The sequence below is a fragment of the Bombyx mori genome, chromosome 12 (assembly GCF_030269925.1).
Source record: "Bombyx mori chromosome 12, ASM3026992v2".
Classification (NCBI taxonomy): domain Eukaryota; kingdom Metazoa; phylum Arthropoda; class Insecta; order Lepidoptera; family Bombycidae; genus Bombyx; species Bombyx mori.
Genome location: NC_085118.1, coordinates 2,838,417 through 2,858,993, shown reverse-complemented (window position 1 = coordinate 2,858,993; position 20,577 = coordinate 2,838,417). Strand labels below are relative to the sequence as shown.

Here is a 20,577-nt window from a genome sequence, read left to right as displayed (position 1 = left end):
AACCATATTCGATGCGCAAAAAAAAAATATATTTCTAGGTCTATTAAAATCATTTCAATCCTACAGCTAGATTCGTTAAAATATATTTTTTTTCAGGTATTTCAACTTTAAATTAGTCTACTGTAAAGTTCACGCATTGTCGCTTAGTCACGTTTGCTTTTCAAGCGTCGATGTGCATAACCTATGTAAGGCGAGCTGTCGTTTGTCGTGGGCTGAAGCTTTTGTTTTATAATACACTAGTGAAACTCGGTCACGCTCGAATGTGATGCATCGTTAATTGTATCTATGTATTAATACGTGAAGCAAAAACTTTGTATCCCTTTTTACGAAAATTGCGCGGACGGAGGAGTATGAAAGGGGAATGCCCACTCTCCATAGTGTGCTAGGCCCAAGGTGGACATCAACTATTACTATAAAAATGGACTGATTCAAATTCTTAAATGTATTAGATATCTAAAAAATATATTGAAATTGACGCCACTATTATAAAAAATATAATAAAAATAAAAAACTCGTTTTGAGGTTAATTTTCTATATAAATACCTCAAGAACTTTTCTTTTTTTAATGTTTAAGATGTTCCTAATGTATTTTTATCCAATTTAATTTATTAAAAGTTATTAGGGTATAAAAAACACACATACTTCTTTAAATATCTATATTATTCTATATTTTCTTCATCTTCATACACAATTAGTAAATCATCTAAAAATAGCACAGGAGAGCATATACACGGTTTTAAATCTCGGTCAGGTTAAAACCACAATTCACACAATGGTTTTCAGCCGTAGTATGAAACGTTATTGATAAAAGCAAAATAAATCGAAGAAAAATCAAAACACATCCATTTTGAACGCAAGCACAAGCAGCAAGCGAAGTGTCAGTCAGGCAGTCAGATTAAAATCAGTGTTGTCAGTATAAAGAAAAATAATTACATGAAATTCATATATCGATGATTTTTTTAAATAACCGATATTGGATTTATTTCTTAATCTTTTTTTTACGAGTACACATTATATTTTATTTTTTATGTTTTTGTTTTAGTTGTACATATTTAAATAACAATACAAGTTAAGTTTTTTTTTATTGCTTAGATGGGTGGACGATCTCACAGCCACCCTGGTGTTAAGTGGTTACTGGAGCCCACAAACATCTACAACGTAAATGCGCCACCCACCTTGAGATATAAGTTCTAAGGTCTCAAGTATAGTAACAAGTTAAAGTGCAATGGGTATGTCTTTGATGTTATTTTATGTGCTTAAAATCGATTAAAATCGATTGATTAATGATAATATTTAAAATGATTTATTTATATGTTTTTTTATATACTTAAAATGTTTACTTAATACGTAAAAGGTTTTGAAGTTGGCAATATTTTTCCCGCAAAAATAAAATTCTTGTTTTTTTCAATAGAGTTACTTTTTTTAAACTACTTATTGTAAACTGTAGTGGCGCTTATTTGGAAGAAAGTAAATGCATATTTATTTATGACAAAATTAATGCACTAAGTATTTTTTCTCTAATCTATTGTCCACTTTGGGCCTGAAATGGGCCGTCCCCTTTTCCACACTTATAGAGAATATAGAGAAGAAGTGCACAATACTAATAATTTTTTTTAAATAATGCATAAAAGATACATTAAATCAATAAAGAAAACAGTACACACACTACATACCATGTATTTGACGCACACACGCATGCATACTATTTATTGTCAAACTTTTGTTCTTGACGTCTGTTGTCTAATTGAGAATAGATTAAATATTGTTTGTCTTTGTTAATATTTTTAATAGTGTAGTCTTGACGAAATTTGTGATTATAGAAGTATAAAATACAATCATAATAGTGTATAAACTTACAATTCCAATTAATTATAGTCGAATTTCGACTACTGCGGGACCTCTAGTTGTACTAAAAATGACGATTTTTTTAAACTACTGGCACGCCCCCTTTCTTTGTTTGAAAGGCAAAATACATACAACGACTGTACCAAGTTTCATCACAATCCGATTAATGATTTAAGAACGCATAGAAAACATACGTATAAACACATTGATTTTTATAAAGACTAGTGGTCCCTCGGTAGTCCATATACGACTATAACTAATTTAAATTATAAGTTTGTACACTATTATGATTCTATTTTAAAGACTATTATACTTCTATACTCATAGACTTCGCCAAAAAAACACTTTAGACAAATATTAATAAAGACAAACACCAGATCACAGACTTTAAGCAATAAGAAAAGTTTTACATTAAAAAAATAGTATGCATGCGTGTGTGTGTCAAATAATTGTAGAGTGTAATTTATTTATTTATTGATTTCATGTATTTTTTATGCATAATTTAAAAAACTATTATCATTCTGCACTCCTTCTCTATATTCTCTATAAGTGTGGGAAATTTCATACTCCTCCGTCCGCGCAATTTTCGTAAAAAGGGCTACAAAGTTTTTGCTTCACGTATTAATATATAGAAGATAGCAAACGGTTTTTTGATGAAAATATTTATCGCTGAACGACCCGAATCTTCGTTCAATATCATCCTACACGGCGCGGTTGTTCCCACGCTGTCTAGACGACTGAGCTTGTTTATATATAGTTCACGAATCGAGTGACTATTCTAAAACAATATTTAATGGCGTTAGAGGTCTAGTGGGCCTTAATATCAGACAATTTTTTACTGGCGGTTAGGACCTCTTGTGAGACCATCACCCTGCCTATTTTTGCCGTGAAGCAGTAATGCGTTTCGGTTTGAAGGGTGGGGCAGCCGTTGTAACTATACTTAAGACCTTAGAACTTAAATCTCAAGGTAGGTGGCGCTTTTACGTCGTAGATGTCTATGGGCTCCAGTAACCACTTAACACCACGTGGGCTGTGAGCTCGTCCACCCAACTAAGCAATAAATAAAAAAAGACAAAGCAAATGCCTTACTATTGTTGAATATGAAAGTTTTAAGGCTAGGCATTGTTGATTACAATCAATCAGAACATTGTTGATTAGATACCCAACAAAACATTTATCAACGAATCTACAAGGGTTATAAATAAAAATACCGTTATAAGATTTATCTTTGCATCTCATGGTAATTTGCCTGCCCTAACAATGGTAATGCAAGACATTCATCGCGTCTAGACCGGTGTAGTAGTCTAGACATATGTCTGTGTTTTCGTCTCCTACCTCAATCGTTCATTCGTTGCGGGTCGTGACTCTTGTTTATTGTTTACTCTTTAACTGTTGGTATTTTGATTTTGCGACTCTAATATTTATGGCGATGCTTTGACGGGCCTTTTAGAATCACGAGACGCGGTAACGCGAATAGATCGGGTCTTTTGTTGCGATCAGACCTTTTTAATAATAATAATAATATAACTCTTTATTTGACACCACATACTGGTGGTAGGACCTCTTGTGAGTCCGCGCGGGTGGGCACCACCGCCCTGCCTATTTCGGCCGTGAAGCAGTAATGCGTTTCGGTTTGAAGGGTGGAGCAGCCGTTGTAACTATACTGAGACCCTTAGAACTTATATCTCAAGGTGGGTGGCGCATTTACGTTGTAGATGTCTATGGGCTCCAGTAATCACTTAACACCAGGTGAGCTGTGAGGACGTCCACCCATTTAAGCAATAAAAAAAAACATGTACAGAGTATGTACAGTGTATAACACAAATAATAGACGGTGACATAAATTGACGGCCTTACACTGAAAGCGATCTCTTCCAGGCAACCTTGCAGGGAGAGGAATAAGCAAACTAGCATGGACGGTGCTATACCTTAATAAACTTACATACAAATATATACTTATATACACATGTGAAAAATAAATACAATATAAGATAGACTTACGATTAAATTCAAATAAATATTAAAAATATGCAAGTAAATACACAATAAGCAGCGAGTTATACAGTTACATCGTAGGAGCCATATTATTGTGCAAGGTAGTGCGATTTTAATCTGAACTTGAACATTTCCGGCGAGAACGATTGTTTGATGCTTAAGGGTAGTGCATTCCATAAACGGACTGCTTCAACCGCAAAGGAATGGTCATAAAATTAAAAGTAAAACCTTACGTGGGAAGCATAAGTGTCGATTTTCACTATTAAGTTGTTCAGATACTGAACGAGAGCGGTTACAATATCGATCCTCTGTAACGTCCAACGCATTCTATTTTGGTTCCCGCGGAGGCTTCTAGCACGCGTTGCCTAGACAACGATCAGACTTCACTAGCATCATTTATGTTTTTATAGAGAGATGCTTTAGACGGTTCCCACGTATAAAGAGTCATGTCCAAAATCACGTTTTATTCTTATTTCATAATCATTTTCTATTTGTCAATACGCATATTGCCATATGTATTTTATTTTATCTTATAAGTAATATTTCAAAAGATAAATACACGTATAAGACGCCCACTTTTAGAAATAAAAAGAATTTGTTGATGTAGAATTGTAGATACAGTCATCTTTACATGAACTTTTATACGGTCTTAAAAAATATTATTATTATATTATTATTATTTCATCGTTTTGGTAGACACAGTCGTCTAATTACTTTACCGGGAAAACCGAGGATATTATAAATAATTATTATACCATTAGAACCGGCCTAAATTGAATACTTGAAATCAATAATAAAAGATAGAAGTTACTTTTATGATTTAATTACACATGAGTTTGAAACTTTTAAACGTTTTCTTGTAAACCACCATTTTTGACACGACGCTTTGTACGTAGGGGCAGTCGCTTCGTTTTACTGATTGTTATATTTGGATTAAAGATTAGCTCAGGTAACTCTGATAAAATGTATAAATACTTTGATGACAAGCCCGGTATGATTTATATGGACTTTTGGTGTTATTGAAGGCGCTTCTGTCGGTACTCAACAGCGGCGTGGTATTGCTTTGCTTGGTGCTTTTAGTATTGTAATGTGATTTTTTTATGAATACGCCTAGAATAGCCTATTAAAAAGGAAGCTTGTGCTGATCTTTGTAATTGATCTTAATCTTAAAACCTTGATGTTACGGTCCATTGTGGAACGATATCTAACCGTACGCAAATTTGCGTTGATATTCCTTTTAAGCTGGTAGTTAGATTAGGTGATTTTTTTTCCTACCTTTGCTGATAGCCTTGAGAGGCTATATCAGCTTCACCCTAACGTGTAGGTGAGCTCACGGGGCTCAAACCGGAGTGGTGCTAACAATGGCCCTAGCAAGAGCAGTGCTACGCAGAATCTACCACCGGATCGGAAACGTGACCCACTGAGAAGATCCGGCGAGAAACTCAGTGAGCAGGTGGTAGTGTGTGGCGTTTCCAGCAAACAGAATTTGGATGAAAATTAACATTAAAAGTACATTCAAATACAAAGTAGAAAAACTAATTTTAATTTAGTTTTTGGGAAATTAGTGTATTTCTTTGTTTTATATTTACAAAAAATAATTTCGTCATTAAAACCGTTTTAAATCACAAGTACACTTGTTGAATTCAAGACCTCGTACACACCCTTCCTATTACCTAATAAATAACCTAAGAAAAATCAAGTTTGTGCTCGAAATCCTAGGAAACATATTCGTAAAAGTGTAATTATTTAATACATATTTTCGTTAATTGGATCAGTGGAATCGTAGGGAGTCGTTCACACGAACACACGTTGGCTAGACGTCTAGTCGGCTTATTTACACTACCCAGACGAGGGGAGAGGAATTCAAATATTTCATACATTACTTTCGATGGGTACATGTTCCCGAACAATAATGCACGCATTATCTATACATTAATACGTGAAGCAAAAACTTTGTAGCCCTTTTTACGAAAATTGCGCGGACGGAGGATTATGATATTTCTCACACTTACAGAGAATATAGACAAGGAGTGCAGAATGCTAATTTTATTTTTAAATTATACATTAAATATACATTAAATCAATAAAAAAACATTATACACACTACCGTGTATTTGACACACATATAACAATATATATACTCTTTGTTAATTGTCAAAACTTTGTTATTTCTGAAAGACTGTGGTCAAATTGAGAATAGGTTAATATTTAAATAGGTTATTAAAAATATAGGTTATTAAAGATAAACATCTTTAATATTATTTGTCTATAGTGTAGTCTTGGCGAAATCTGTGATTATAGAACTATAATAGACTTTGACAATAGAGCCATATTAATGTTCAAACTTATAATTCCAATTAATTATAGTCGAATTTCGACTACTGCGGGACCACTAGTATGTAGTAATATACATAGCACATAGCATAATTCGTTCTGGTAATTCCTAGCAACTTTTATAAAATCATTTTTAAACGTATACCATTATCAGGAAATAACAATCAGCTGACGCGAGGGTCAACGATCTCATTCGCCACATTACGGTTTCGATTTTCCTAAACTACCCTCATTGCAGATGCGTTTAAATTTTAAATTCATCAAATCTAATTTTGACGTGTAACAACATGATTAAGGAATACGATACAATTTTCTTAAACTTTTTTTTATTATGCTTTTAACAAAGCATTAGCACTAAAGGGAGTTGTACACAAGTACCTACTTACACATGGAGTGAACGAAGACAATGTTGGGACTATATGATAACATTTCTTATATTATTACTTTAAGCCAAGATTGAAATGGCGCGTACGATACATCATATAGCGAATGGGAATCTTCAGCCTAGATCAGAAGTCTGGCTTGTCGACAAATTTGCGACATTGACAGCCAATTTCTAATCGCGAAGGTCATGTCTTCACATGGCCTTCACGAGAATGTCTAAACAAGCTTTACAAGTATCGATGCAATCTGCCTACTAATATCTTCGTGGTCAGAGATTCGTATTCATCGCATGAATAGTCAGCCGTAGTCGTAGACTTGTCTGCATCGTTCAAAAGTTCTTGACTCATCCATTTGCAACACAAAATTTTTAAGTAACATATTTTTGCTACATTGACAATAAAACTAATGCAGCCTCGTGTGTGACGCTGTAATAAGTTTTCAAATTTCAATATTTTGATATCTCTGCTGTTATTTCTACCTTATATTATTTTTTGCATTCAATGCATTCAATCTTTTTTATTTATTGCTTAGATGGGTGGACGAGCTCACAGCCACCTGGTGTTAAGTGGTAACTGGCCCATAAACATCTACAACGTAAATGAGCCACCCACCTTGAGATATAAGTTTTAAGGTCTCAGTAATGCCTGCCAACGGCTGCCCCACCCTTCAAACCGAAACGTATTACTGCTTCACGGTAGAAATAGGCAGGGTAGTGGTACTTACCCGTGCGGACTCACATGAGGTCCTACCACCAGTAATTACGCAAATTATAATTTTGCGGGTTTGATTTTTATTATACGATGTTATTCCTTCACCGTGGAAGTCAATCGTGAACATATTACCCGCCTGCGGGATTGGTACACCGTTGTATCGCTAGATACGAATGCACCGAACATCTTATCCTTTAGGCCACGACGACTTCAGAATCTAGGTTCTAAATATTGATCAGTTTTTCAGAAACAGGCCACGCCGTTGTCGTTGGGCGTTGTCTAGTCGTATTGAAACATATTTCCCCAGGAATACCTGGGGCTGCGGGTGCGGGGTCGACGAACGATTCGTTGGCAACGTAACGTCGGCAAAACAAACACTATTACAAAACGTGTTTGTTACTCGTAACAAAGGCGATCTAATAGACAAATTATCTTCAGTAAATTTGCGTAGATTTAATTCGATATTTTTAAAAATTTATAAAAAGCAAATCATTATCAGAAAAAGCAATGTCGCCTGATCAGGTAACATTTATGGCACTTAAGATATATTTTTATATATTAATTTCAAATAAATTCTTCCGAATAATTTTCACATTTACATCTTTATTTCTCCCATATTAGTGATGTCTGATATATACATATTTTGGATCTGCGCACTGCGCGACCAAAACAGTTTGACGGTTAACCTGGTATTCGAAACACGAGGACATTAATAATAGTTGTTTGTTGATATTGAACTGTTCTGCTGACGATACCATCTAAAGCTGTTGTTTTACTGTCCGTACGTAAATTCGGATGTGAGTTTTACAGTCTACAGTATTATTACGATCGATGAGTCTAGACGACTGACGAAAGGGAGAGACGAGTCCCTCCTCCTTATTCCTTCAAGGATTAAATCTTGAACGTTGTCTCCTTTTTGTGAAGTTTTATATATATTATATATAACTAATGTCAGGCACTTTGATATGATTCGGTTTATTTAATATTCAAGCCGATTCTCAGAATATGATCTTGAATATTGTATTTATATTGCTGTATTATTTTCTACAAGTTAATTGAATTTTTATTATATGAGAATTCGTTTGCAGAATGATCCTATTTATCTATTCCATAAATTAATTTATGGATTTATTGTGTTTATGAATAACGATTGAATAATAAGTCTTGTGATAGTCGAGTTTGTTGAAATAGCTGGTATGGCTGGATATTCTTGTCGGCAGTTTAAGAGAGAGAAACAGCTGTGATGTTTCTAAACATACGAGAAAGATTATATACTTAAATTTGAATTAATCAAAACAGCGTATTTGCTTCAGTTTTTTTTTAGCTTATGGCTTTTAAGATACGACACTGTCTTAATCTATTGTTTCTGTTAATAGAACGCGTATTCGAATTAAGTAAGAAATAAATATATTTTTTTCAATTTGATCATTTATTTGATAGTTTAAAAGGCTTAAATTCATTTCTCGATCGACAATAAAAAGTTTTGACTCAATTCGATATAAGTTTTATTTCATTTTTTTAATTTTTTTTTTCGTAAATTGTTATGTTTTTAATGTTTGCGTACGCGACTGTACTTTTTATGGTATTCTTTTCCATACCGTTCCCGAAATTAATGACGAGAAGACAGAGGATCGACTCATTAATGTGAGCCACTATTTTGCTTTATTTAAAACTTTTTTTTATTGCTGATATGAGTGGAAGAGCTCACAGCCCACCTGGTGTTAAGTGGTTACTGGAGCCCATAGACATCTACAACGTAAATGCGCCACCCACCTTGAGATATGAGTTCTAAGGTCTCACTCAGTATAATTACAACGGCTGCCCCACCCTTCAAACCGAAACGCATTACTGCTTCACGGCAGAAATAGGTAGGGTGGTGGTATCTACCCGTGCGGACTTACAAGAGGTTCTACCACCAGTAAAATACGTATTGTTTTCGATTAATTTATAGTTTTATCTAAGCTTACCTCGACATCTACCTATATTAATGTATACTATACTAGAAGAACTTTAACTCTGCCAATGCCGGTCCAAAGCCCGGATGAGAAAGGAAGAGACTTAAGTTGGAGTTTGACCTTTCTACCGTAAAACAGTCAACGACAAATTTCGGGCGGCAGTTAAACATGGGCCGGACTTAAATAAGGCTTAAATAAGGCTTCAGCGGCCTCGAAACACTGAATCTCTTCCAAAACCACTGTCGTGGGAGGACCCCACCATGTGTATTTTCTCAAGAAAGCCTCATGGCCACGACCCTCAGCATTGAGGACTATCGACGCAAGAAGGAATATTAGAAGAATACTAAACAGTCTACTTTTAGTACAGATCTCATTCTGTATATAATCTATTTCAATCACAATCGTAGGAGCATGTTCCAATTGTTATAGTAGCATTTGCATAATTTTGCTTTATTTAGAACTTTTTAATAGTTGTATAATCTAAAATTCTCCTATACGCTAACCTTAATTATTCTGATACTCCATTACTAAAGCTAAAGCTAAGAGCTAAAAGGAGAATAAATTTCATCTAGGCGTCCCAAAGATGCGATGACATTCTGTAATGACATCTGTGTGTAAAATTGCTAGATTCAGTAGCAGCTTCAACTATCCGATATATGGTAATTTTAGAAACAGCGATTTGGATGAGGCAGATAAACTTTAAAAAAAAGCTTTTATTCGTGTTCTTTTCAACTATTAAATTTATTTTTTTATTTAATATATTTTGTACACACAGCTGTTAGAAGAAACACGACAATAAGGATACAGAGTACAAGGGCACTACTTATTTCAGCTTGAAATCTCTTCCAGTAGGCCCGCAAAAGGAAAGAAGAATTAGGAACACAAACCTAGTGCATACAGTAAACATTATATATAATAATATCACAGATACAACATATTACAAGATACAAAACAATATATATACATACAAATACACATACACATACATATACCTAGTCAGGTAATAAGTATTGTCACACAGTAAAAACTTTTCTTTTAGAATGCTGGCCACAAAAAAGTTTATTGAATTCGAATTTCGAATTGTTCATGAAAATAAAAATGTATACTTTTAGAATTTTACTCATTTTTAAATATGGAGTGGACGCTTAAAGAAGACCGTGTTGCAGTTATTGCGTTGCATCGTTGCGGTTACGCGTCAATTCAAATTTTTAACATACTGAAAAATTTGAATGTAACCAAAAGATTCGTTTATCGTACCATCAAACGATACAATGAAGACTCTAGTGTAGATGACAGGTCAAGAAGTGGTCGCCCTCGGTCTGTTAGGACTCCAGCAGTGATAAAAGCTGTGAAGGCGCGAATTCAAAGAAATCCCAAACGTAAGCAGAAACTGTTGGCCCTTCAGATGGGGTTAAGTAGAACCACGGTGAAAAGGGTGTTAAATTAAGACTTAGGGCTTCGGGCATATCGAAGAAAAACAGGACATCGTTTGAATGCTCGTCTAATGGACCTGAGACTGAAGAGATGCCGCGCTTTTTTGAAGCGGTACGCGGGATAAAAATATCGGGAAATTCTTTTTTCGGATGAAAAATTTTTTACCGTAGAAGAGAGCTACAACAAACAAAATGATAAAGTGTACGCATACAGTAGTGAAGAAGCGAGCAACCGTATTCCGCGTGTCCGACGAGGTCATTTTCCATCCTCGCTCATGGTATGGTTGGGAGTTTCTTATTGGGGCATAACAGAGGTACATTTTTGTGAGAAAGGTGTAAAAACGAATGCAGTTGTGTATCAAAATACAGTCCTGACGAACCTTGGGGAACCTGTTTCTCATACCATGTTCAAATACAGGCACTGGGTATTCCAACAAGATTCGGTGCCAGCTCATAGAGCGAAGAGCACACAAGACTGGCTGGCAGCGCGTGAAATCGACTTCATCCGGCACGAAGACTGGCCCTCCTCCAGTCCAGATTTGAATCCGTTAGATTACAAGATATGGCAACACTCGGAGGAAAAGGCGTGCTCAAAGCCTCATCCCAATTTGGAGTCACTCAAGACATCCTTGATTAAGGCAGCCGCCGATATTGACATGGACCTCGTTCGTGCTGCGATAGACGACTGGCCGCGCAGATTGAAGGCCTGTATTCAAAATCACGGAGGTCATTTTGAATAAACTTTAGTGTCATAAGAATCTATGTTTTGTTAAGTTCATTTTGGTATATAAATGGTTACATAATGAATAAACTTGTTTCAATTATTTTACATTAAACATGTGACAGAATTTATGACCTGACTAGGTACTTACTTTATATTGTAATACATACAATAATTTATCCACCTGTAGACTAACATTTTTTGTGCAATTATTAAAATTTACCTTACAATCAATTGAAAACGAGTGCCCCTGTTATAAATCAATTTAACTGAGTGACAAATGGGAAGTTCGCGGGTCAAAAGAGCGATTGCATTCATACATTTGTTTGTTTTTCATCAATCAAGGCTACAGCAATCACGGATCAAGCTAATTACCTAAAACTCCAAAACGTCATTCATGTAAACTTATTCATCACTTGAATGAATTTTTTTTATCAGTACACGTCCATTGTAACCGTTGGGACCGTTGTACTATGCCGTAGACGCTCTACGGGCAATGGCACCAGGTTTACGTCAAGGGTTCTACGGCGCTACGAGTGCCGTAGCGCATCGTACTACAGAGGAAATAGGGTTTTGATGTAGCTTTCTTTTAATTAAAATTTAATATAGATAAAATTTAAAACTTCATTGTTTAAAAAAAAACCTACGTCGTAATATTAATTCAATAAGGGTTAAAAAATGCAATTAGCTTTTTTTTTTGTTTCATATGCATATATGTATATAATCATTATAATGTGCAAAGAATCACTTGTTTGAAACAGAAACAGAATGTGTCGGGAATGAAAAAAACCAATGGATTTTGTTTGAATAAGAAATATACGCGATTATGGCCAATTTAGATAAACTTAGGTAGTTTTACTGGTGGTAGGACCTCTTGAGAGTCCGCGCGGGTAGGTACCACCGCCCTGCCTATTTCTGCCGTGAAGCAGTAATGCGTTTCGATTTGAAGGGTGGGGCAACCGTTGTAACTATACTAGACCTTAGAACTTATATCTCAAGGTGGGTGGCGCGTTTACGTTGTAGATGTCTATGGGCTCCAGTAACCACTTAACACCAGGCGGGCTGTGAGCTCGTCCACCCATCTAAGCAATAAAAAAAAAGCTGGATCCTTTAGAAAGAGAATGCCGTGGCTTCGATGCTTGAGACATGAGATGGAAACCTTAATTGTGTTGTAAACCGGTGTCACAGCCTTGGAATCCAGACTTATGACTGTAGGTAGTGTGGCTCCAAAGATCACTATCACGTCTAGGTAGACGATTTCAAGCTATTTGGAGGAAGCTGGAAAAGAGGTTACGAAAAAGATAAAAAGATGAAGGTGACAGAGGAAGAGAGATAAAGAAACACGCGTAAATAAAACTTCCTAAGGCTTTTAAAAAAAATTCTAATCCATAGACACAGCGCACCGAGTTTCTTGCCGGATCTGCTCAGTGGGTCGCGTTTCCGATCCGGTGATAGATTCTGCGAAACACTGCTCTTGCTAGGGCTAGTGTTAGCAACGTCGTCAAGTTAGAGCCCCGTGAGTTCATCTATTGGCTCTGTGAATCTAGTATAAACCCTCGAGGTTACTAGAAAAGGTTTTACTGGTGGTAGGACCTCTTGTGAGTCCGCACGGGTAGATACCACCACCCTGCCTATTTCTGTGGTGAAGCAGTAATGCGTTTCGGTTTGAAGGACGGCGCAGCCGTTGTAACTATATGGATACCTTAAAACTCATATGTCAAGGTGGGTGGCGACATTTACGTTATATATGTCTATGGGCTCCAGTACCTACTTAACACCAGGTGGGCTGTGAGCTCGGCAACCCATCGCAACAATAAAAAAAGGCAGAAAAAAACCCAAAAAGAAACTGTATTCAGAAAGTAATCTAAAATACTTCGTGTTTCATTCGTAAAGCCTAGGGAGGGAAGAAGTAAGGAGCACCATCTCAGTGTATTAAAAAGTATCCTCTGAACACATGTTTGGGTGAATCTTCCAACAATAACATGCTGTTCACAGGTGGACAATTTTTTAACTTGTTCCCTATGCATGATGGTTTGTCTTCACAACATTCAGGAAGAGTAACTAAGAGATTTTGTTATTATGCATAAAATAGTAATTTTTTTTTTATTATTCTGGGTTTGTAAGTTGAAACACATATATCTTACTAGCTTCAGCATCTGCTAACGGTGAGTAAACGTAAACGTACACGTAGAAACTCCACTTTATGTGAATGGAAATATAAACAAATTGCAGTATTACGTTGCTGGGCTGAGTTTCATTTGTATAATAAAAACCTTAAAAACTCCGTGATATGTTAAAAATAAAAAAATTAAAACTGACGTACATTCAACCCTATGAAGTGGGCGGTGCATGGGGGTGCGTCGTCTCGGGGGTCGTCGACCTCACAGCTGACGCTACGCTCAATGGCGTCCCTACTACGCCGGTACGTAAACACTACGCTACGCTATGCAGACGATCCTACACCACTGTGCATGTGTGCGTTTTGTTTTGATTTCAGATATAAGTACATACTAAGATTCAATTTGTATGAAATTACTTGTTATCTGTTGTAATTGTACATATTTCGATTTAGCGAAGAATTCTAAAACTGTATGCACTTACAGGGTAGTTATACCTAATTGGGGTCACAAGTGATGCTGCCAAGCTACCACTGCTTGCCACAGGTCATGCTCAAAGCTCATGTATGTATATACTAGTAAAACAAATCCCTAGCTCACCAACTCACAATGTAGAACATAAGCTGTTAAATAGGCACTAAGGAATGATTTTTTTAAGTACCCCCCGAAAGCTCCTAAGAAAATGTGGTTAAAGATATTAAGGAAATGTTCGTTCTGCTATGAAATACGAATTTATTGACTGTTCAATAAAACTAAAAACATTAATGCTTAAATTTTTTTTTATAGTTTCACGTATCGGCTGAAACGACCTCTTGTGACCCGCGCAGGGTAGGTACCACCGCCCTGCCTATTTCTGCCGTGAAGCAGTACTGCGTTTCGGTTTGAAGGGTGGGGCAGCCGTTGTAACTATACTGAGATCTTAGAACTTATATCTCAAGGTGGGTGGCGCATTTACGTTGTAGATGTCTATGAGCTCCAGTAACCACTTAGGACCAGGTGGGCTGTGAGCTCGGCCACCCATCACAGCAATAAAAAGGCAGGAAAAAAAAACAAAAAAATCGCATTTTATTCGTAAAGCCTATGGATGGTAGAAGTAAGGAGCACCATCTCAGTGTATTAAAAAATATCCTCTGACCACATATTTCGGTGAATCTTCCAACAATAACATGCCGTTTACAGGTGGACAATTTTTCAACTTTGAGGTCGTCCACCCATCTAAGCATTAAAAAAAAACCTTTTAAACGATCGTACCTTACTGAAATATCCCACAATGTGACAACCCTCGCTGTCGGCGTTGGTCATCACGTAGAAGAGGAACGGCTCCACGTCGTAGTACAGGGTCTTGTGGTCGAGGAAGAACTTGGCCAGCAGGCACAGCTGCTGACAGTACTGCTTGTGCTTCCGGCCGTCGACTTGCCAAACGCTGAGATCGTCCTTCCTGTACACCTGTATGAGTACTAAGTCTCAGTTGTATAGTGTAACGTCTTGCACACTTGCACACCCTTAATGGCAATTATGATATTAATGTTGCCTTAAATTAGTTACAATCACAACTAGGGTTGCGACAAGTTCACTATCACGATATCAAAAGAAAAATAGAAGAAGATGGAAGGGGGGAGAGGCCTATGTGTCTGTGATCGAGAGGCAATAATGGGGGCTTTATAGTCTCAGTAAATGACCACAATTTTACTGAGATTATATTATTATATCATCCCATATCATCTCATTTCATTTCATTTCACTTCATATTATCATTGTTCGTTAAAATAAGAATATAAATTAAAATAAGACACGACTTAAAGGTCTTAATTACCAGGTCATAAAATCTCTTAAAAAAAATTAGGGCTTTATGAATGATACGGAACCTCGTCTCCGGGCGGGTGCCTCCAGACGCACTTGTCTCGGTGTCGCGCGGCCCCGGCGGCGCTCTGCTGGTGCGCCAGACAGAACTCGCAGACGAAGAGGCGCGGGACCCTGGCCGCCGCCCCGGGGTAAGGCGACTGGTACCACACCTCCATCATGTATTTACCCATCACTACGAACCTGTCGTGATACGTCCTTTAATAGGATAAACTTTATATTTTTATTGCTGTCGGGTTACATCATTTTTATGTGTTTAAATCTAGCTATTAGGTATTACGGGTTCATAATAATCTTTTTTTTTTTTTTATTGCTTAGGTTAAGCGGTAACCGGAGCCCATAGACATCTACAACGTAAATGCCGCCACCTACCTTGAGATATAGGTTCTAAGGTCTCAGTATACTTAAAACGGCTGTCCCACCCTTCAAACCGAAACGCATTACTGCTTCACGGCGGAATTGGGCAGGGCGGTAATACCTACCCGCGCGGATTCACAAGAGGTCCTACCACCAGTTAAAATCTATTGTGATGCACAGATTGCTCACCTATAGTACGGCCGCAAAGAGAATGTAATCGATAGAAATTTAACGCGAAATTCAAACTTTTTTCTATTCTTTCAAGACTTATTAGGAGCTTTTTCTCTCAGCGGGCGGACCATATGTGATTCGTGCAATCATATCGAGAGGTGAAAAGCTATTTGGTTTAAGCGACATTTTTGCAACTTTACAGAAAAGGCATTTAAACTTTAAAATTAGGAAAAAAAATCTTTGGAACAAAAAAACTTCTTTAAAAGCTATTTGAATGGAGTAAACTTAATTGAAGTAAAACATCGAATAGTTGATGCCAATACCAAATAAACCGCACCTTTAATTACAAAGAAAAGTCGCTTATACCAAATAGCTTTTCACCTTCGATATTTAAGGTGTGCACTAATTCTATACATAAAATAGACGGCGTTATTCATATGCTGTCCGTGGGCCCCACTAACCGCTTCGCAAAAGATGGACTTAGACATTGTCCTTCAACAAATTTTCTTTTATACATACATACTTAATTGAACTATTTTATTTTTTCTTATAGCTTGGTCACAAGATGACAAACTTTTTTGAAAATCTATTTTTTTTTATTGCCCGTGTAGATATACCAGCAAATACACAACGTTATCAAATTCATAGGTAGCTATGACCACTGGTGAACAAAGTTAATATTATAATGATTTGTTAAAAAAACTATTTTTTTTAACCTTGTTTAAGATTAATTTTATTACAAAACTAGCTGTACCCGTCCGCTTCGCTGAGCATTTAAAATTAACATTATTATTTTTCACCCCCATAAAGACTCTCATCATTAACGCCCCCGCAACTGGCGTAGGGAGTCCAATGCTAAATATTAGCCTATCCATTAAGTACATGTATTTTCTACATGGATAACAAGTTTCAAGTCAATCGGATGCATGGTTCAGTAGTTATAACGGATTATCCGTAAAAACCACTGTAGATTTTTATATTAGTACTAGCTGATCCGGCAGACTTCGTAGTGTCTCAATCGATAAATAAAAGACTTAAACTTTTGTATAAAATAAACTTAAAATAAACAAAAGGAATCCGTCCGACGGGGGACACGTCAAAGAGAAAACAAAATGCATTTTCATATTTATTTACTTTTTAAACCTTCTCTGGATTTCCACAAATAATTCAAGATCAAAATTAACCAAATCGGTTCAGCCGTTCTCGAGTTTTAGCGAGACTAACGAACAGCAATTCATTTATATATATATAGATATACTAGTGACCCGCCCTCGCTTCGCTTCGGAAACTGTTATTTATTATTGATTTCTTCACTATTTAATGGATGTTATTATACATAATATAAACCTTCCTCTTCAATCACTCTATCTTTTAAAAAAACCGCATCAACATCCGTTGCGTAGTTTTAAAGATTTAAGCATACATATGGATATAGGGACAGAGAAAGCGACTTTGTTTTATACTATGTAGTGATGATGATAAGATAAGATAGATTAACGATAACTCACCTAGTGCCTCTATCTGTGATTATTTCACCGAGTTCTTCTTCTATCTTGATGGCGGCCAAGGCCTGGGCCTCCCGGAACAATCTCAGATCGTAATCGGGAGCGAAGCCCTCCAATATCGGTTCCCTTTCTTCCGTCAACTCATCGTTGCCCGACGCTGCCAACTTCTCGTTTAGCTCCTGACTGCCCTTCCATTTCGAACGCATATCCTTAAGCAAAAATTTTAATGAATTATTTAATTTAATTTCTAATAATTCGCCTTTTCGCATTAAAAGTGTACAATTTCCAAAAAGTTCGAAATTGAGTTAATATGCGGAATCATTTGGTATCACCAGTATTTTTCTCATAAATACTGTCGTCAAAAGAGCGTAGCTAGTTTTGTTTTTTTTAGTTTATTTATTTAGACACACCAACAGCAATAAACACAAGTTTACCTATGTTTTAACTACTATTAACAAAATTAATACATAATTTTATCTTACTTTAAAGAGAGATAATGTAAATGGTAAAAAAAAAAATGTTGCAAATTTGATTAACATTAAAAATATTACATGCTAAACCTTTAAAACACTCTGCAGTAAAATTAGTAAGTTTTGAGAGTATACAGTTTTAATGCGAGAAGACGATATTATTATGTTCTCAACAAATGTTCACGATTGACGTCCACGCTAAAGGAATAACGTCGTGTAATAAAAACCAAGCCCGCAAAATTATAATTTGCGTAATTACCGGTGGTAGGACCTCTTGTGAGTCCGCGCGGGTATGCACCACCACCGCGCCTATTTCTACCGTGAAGCAGTAATGCCTTTCGGTTTAAAGGGCGGGGCAGCTGTTGTAACTATACTGAGACCTTAGAATTTATATCTCAAATTGGGTGGCGCATTTACGTTGTAATGTCTATGGGCTCCAGTAACCACTTAACATCAGGTGGGCTGTGAGCTCGTCCAACCATCTAAGCAATAAAAAAAGATGTGTAATGTCGTGGGACACCGGATAGGAACGAAGTTCCTTATTATAGAAAGAAAGAAAGAAAGAAAGAAAATCTTTATTCGCCAGAAATATAGTTTACAAGATATAGGACATAGCTTCATATATTTCGCCTGTTTAGGCATGCGAAAATTTAATTTATTTTTATATTAATTATAACACAAAATTTACTAAATCTATCTATTTTTACATTCTATCACTTCTTATTCTAATATTTTATTATGTACAACACTTATCATTTAAAAATTCTTGCACACTATAATAAGCCTTATCCATCAGCCATAAATATAATTTTCTTTTAAATTGAGTTAGTGGAAGATCTCTTATGCTGTTTGGTATCTTATTAAATATTCTGATAGTCATAGGATAACAGTTTGTATGGTAGTAACGAGTATTTATACTTGGTAACATTAGTTTAGTAGGGTATCTTGTATTAAATTGACAGTACTCGCCACACGATTTATATAATTGTGGGTGCTTTTTAACAAACAAACAACATTCTTGTATATATATGGATGGTACAGTTAAAATATTATGTTTTTGGAAGAATGGTTTACAAGAAGTCAGAGGATGAATATTGCACATGGCACGAACACATTGCTTTTGTGCAATGAACACTCTATTTATGTGACTAGAATTTCCCCAGAGGGGTATACAGTATCTGATATTTGAGGCGACATATCCATGATAGGCCTGTAATGCAGTTTTTAAATTACATATTTTTGTAAGTCGCCAAAGTGCATATGAGAATCGATTAATTTTACTACAAGTAATATCTATGTGAAGATTCCAGCTACATTGATTATCCACATTTAATCCTAAAAATGTTATGCTATTACATTCATTTAGTGTGTTATTATTATAAGTTATATTTAAGTTATTAATAAATTTGTGTCTATTATAGAATTGTATATATCTCGTTTTGTCTAAATTAGCTTTTAAGTTATTCTTATTCATCCAATCTATGACCTTACTAACAGTAGCATTTATCTCATCATTTAAATCTAGTGTGGCATCTTTGGTGATTACAACGGCTATATCATCAGCAAATAAGCTGCATGGGTAATGTATGTGTTCTGGGAGATCATTTATATAAATGATAAAGAGTAGCGGTCCTAAAATGCTCCCTTGTGGGACACCTACTTTATTATACGCTAATGAAGATTTAAAAGCCACTTCTTCATTGTTATTATCAATATCCCTAATTTCAACATATTGTTGTCTGTTGCTTAGATAACTACTAAGCCATTTTTCAGCTATCCCTCTAATGCCATAATTATTACACTTCCGTAGAAGAATGTTATGGTCAACAAAGTCAAAGGCTTTGGTCATGTCAAAGAAAACTCCAACCGTGGGTATTTTTCTGTCTACATTTTCAGTAATTTTACTAATGAGTTTAAAAGCTGCTAGTGTAGTAGATTTGCCTTTTTGAAAACCGTGTTGTTCAGATTTTATAACTTCAGATTTATTAAGAAAAGTTGTGAGTCTAGAATGCATGATTTTTTCGAATATTTTTGCAAGTATAGGTATTAAAGTAATCGGTCGGTAGTTATTGATGCATTCCTTATGTCCTTTTTTGTATATAGGTTTCACTATTGAGATTTTCAATTTATCAGGAAATGTACCTTCAGTTAATGAAAGATTGATAATATGACAGAGTATAGGTGTAATGGCTATTGCACATTGTTTTAGTATAAAGGTGGGAAGTTCATCATAACCTGTTGAGTTAGTATTATTGAGAGAATGAATTGTTTTATAAATTTCCTCACATGTAGCTGGCATTAAAAATATACTTGAGCTAGATATATTTGTGTTTTGTGTATTTATTGCTTGTATATTATTATAGTTTTTGTTTTCATCATTTGTTATTTCAATGTAATAATTGTTAAATATGCTAGCTATCTCTGTAGTGTCAGTGATTACTCTGCCATTATGTAAAATTTGTTTAATATTGCTTTTGTTATTTGAATTAATTTTGTTGTCATTTTGCTTTATAATATTCCACGATGTCCGACATATATTACTAGATTTATTTATATGATGTTCGTTTCTAATTTTTTGAGCTGTAATTATGCATGATTTTAATATTTTATTGTATTTTTTATATTTAATTTTTGAACTAGTAGTTTTATTCTTTATATATGAATATCTGAGTTTCCTTTTACTTACGCATGATTTTTTTATACCTGTAGTAATCCATAGC

The 20,577-nt window shown here is 35.6% G+C and overlaps 1 protein-coding gene across 3 annotated transcripts in view; it reads right to left on the bottom strand.

Annotated features, from left to right (window-relative positions):
- LOC101739974 (histone acetyltransferase KAT7) overlaps window positions 1-20,577 on the bottom strand; it is a 36,694-nt gene that overhangs the window by 6,863 nt on the left and 9,254 nt on the right. For 2 of the 3 annotated variants that reach the window (XM_038014399.2, XM_038014400.2), the window contains exons 6-8: window positions 17,391-17,596; window positions 15,360-15,552; window positions 14,746-14,940 (exon numbers count right to left, since the gene is read on the bottom strand). In XM_038014399.2, coding sequence (XP_037870327.1) covers window positions 14,746-14,940; window positions 15,360-15,552; window positions 17,391-17,596 — 594 coding nt within the window. The remainder of the gene's footprint in view (window positions 1-14,745; window positions 14,941-15,359; window positions 15,553-17,390; window positions 17,597-20,577) is intronic. The other variant, XM_021350067.3, reaches the window with a different exon arrangement.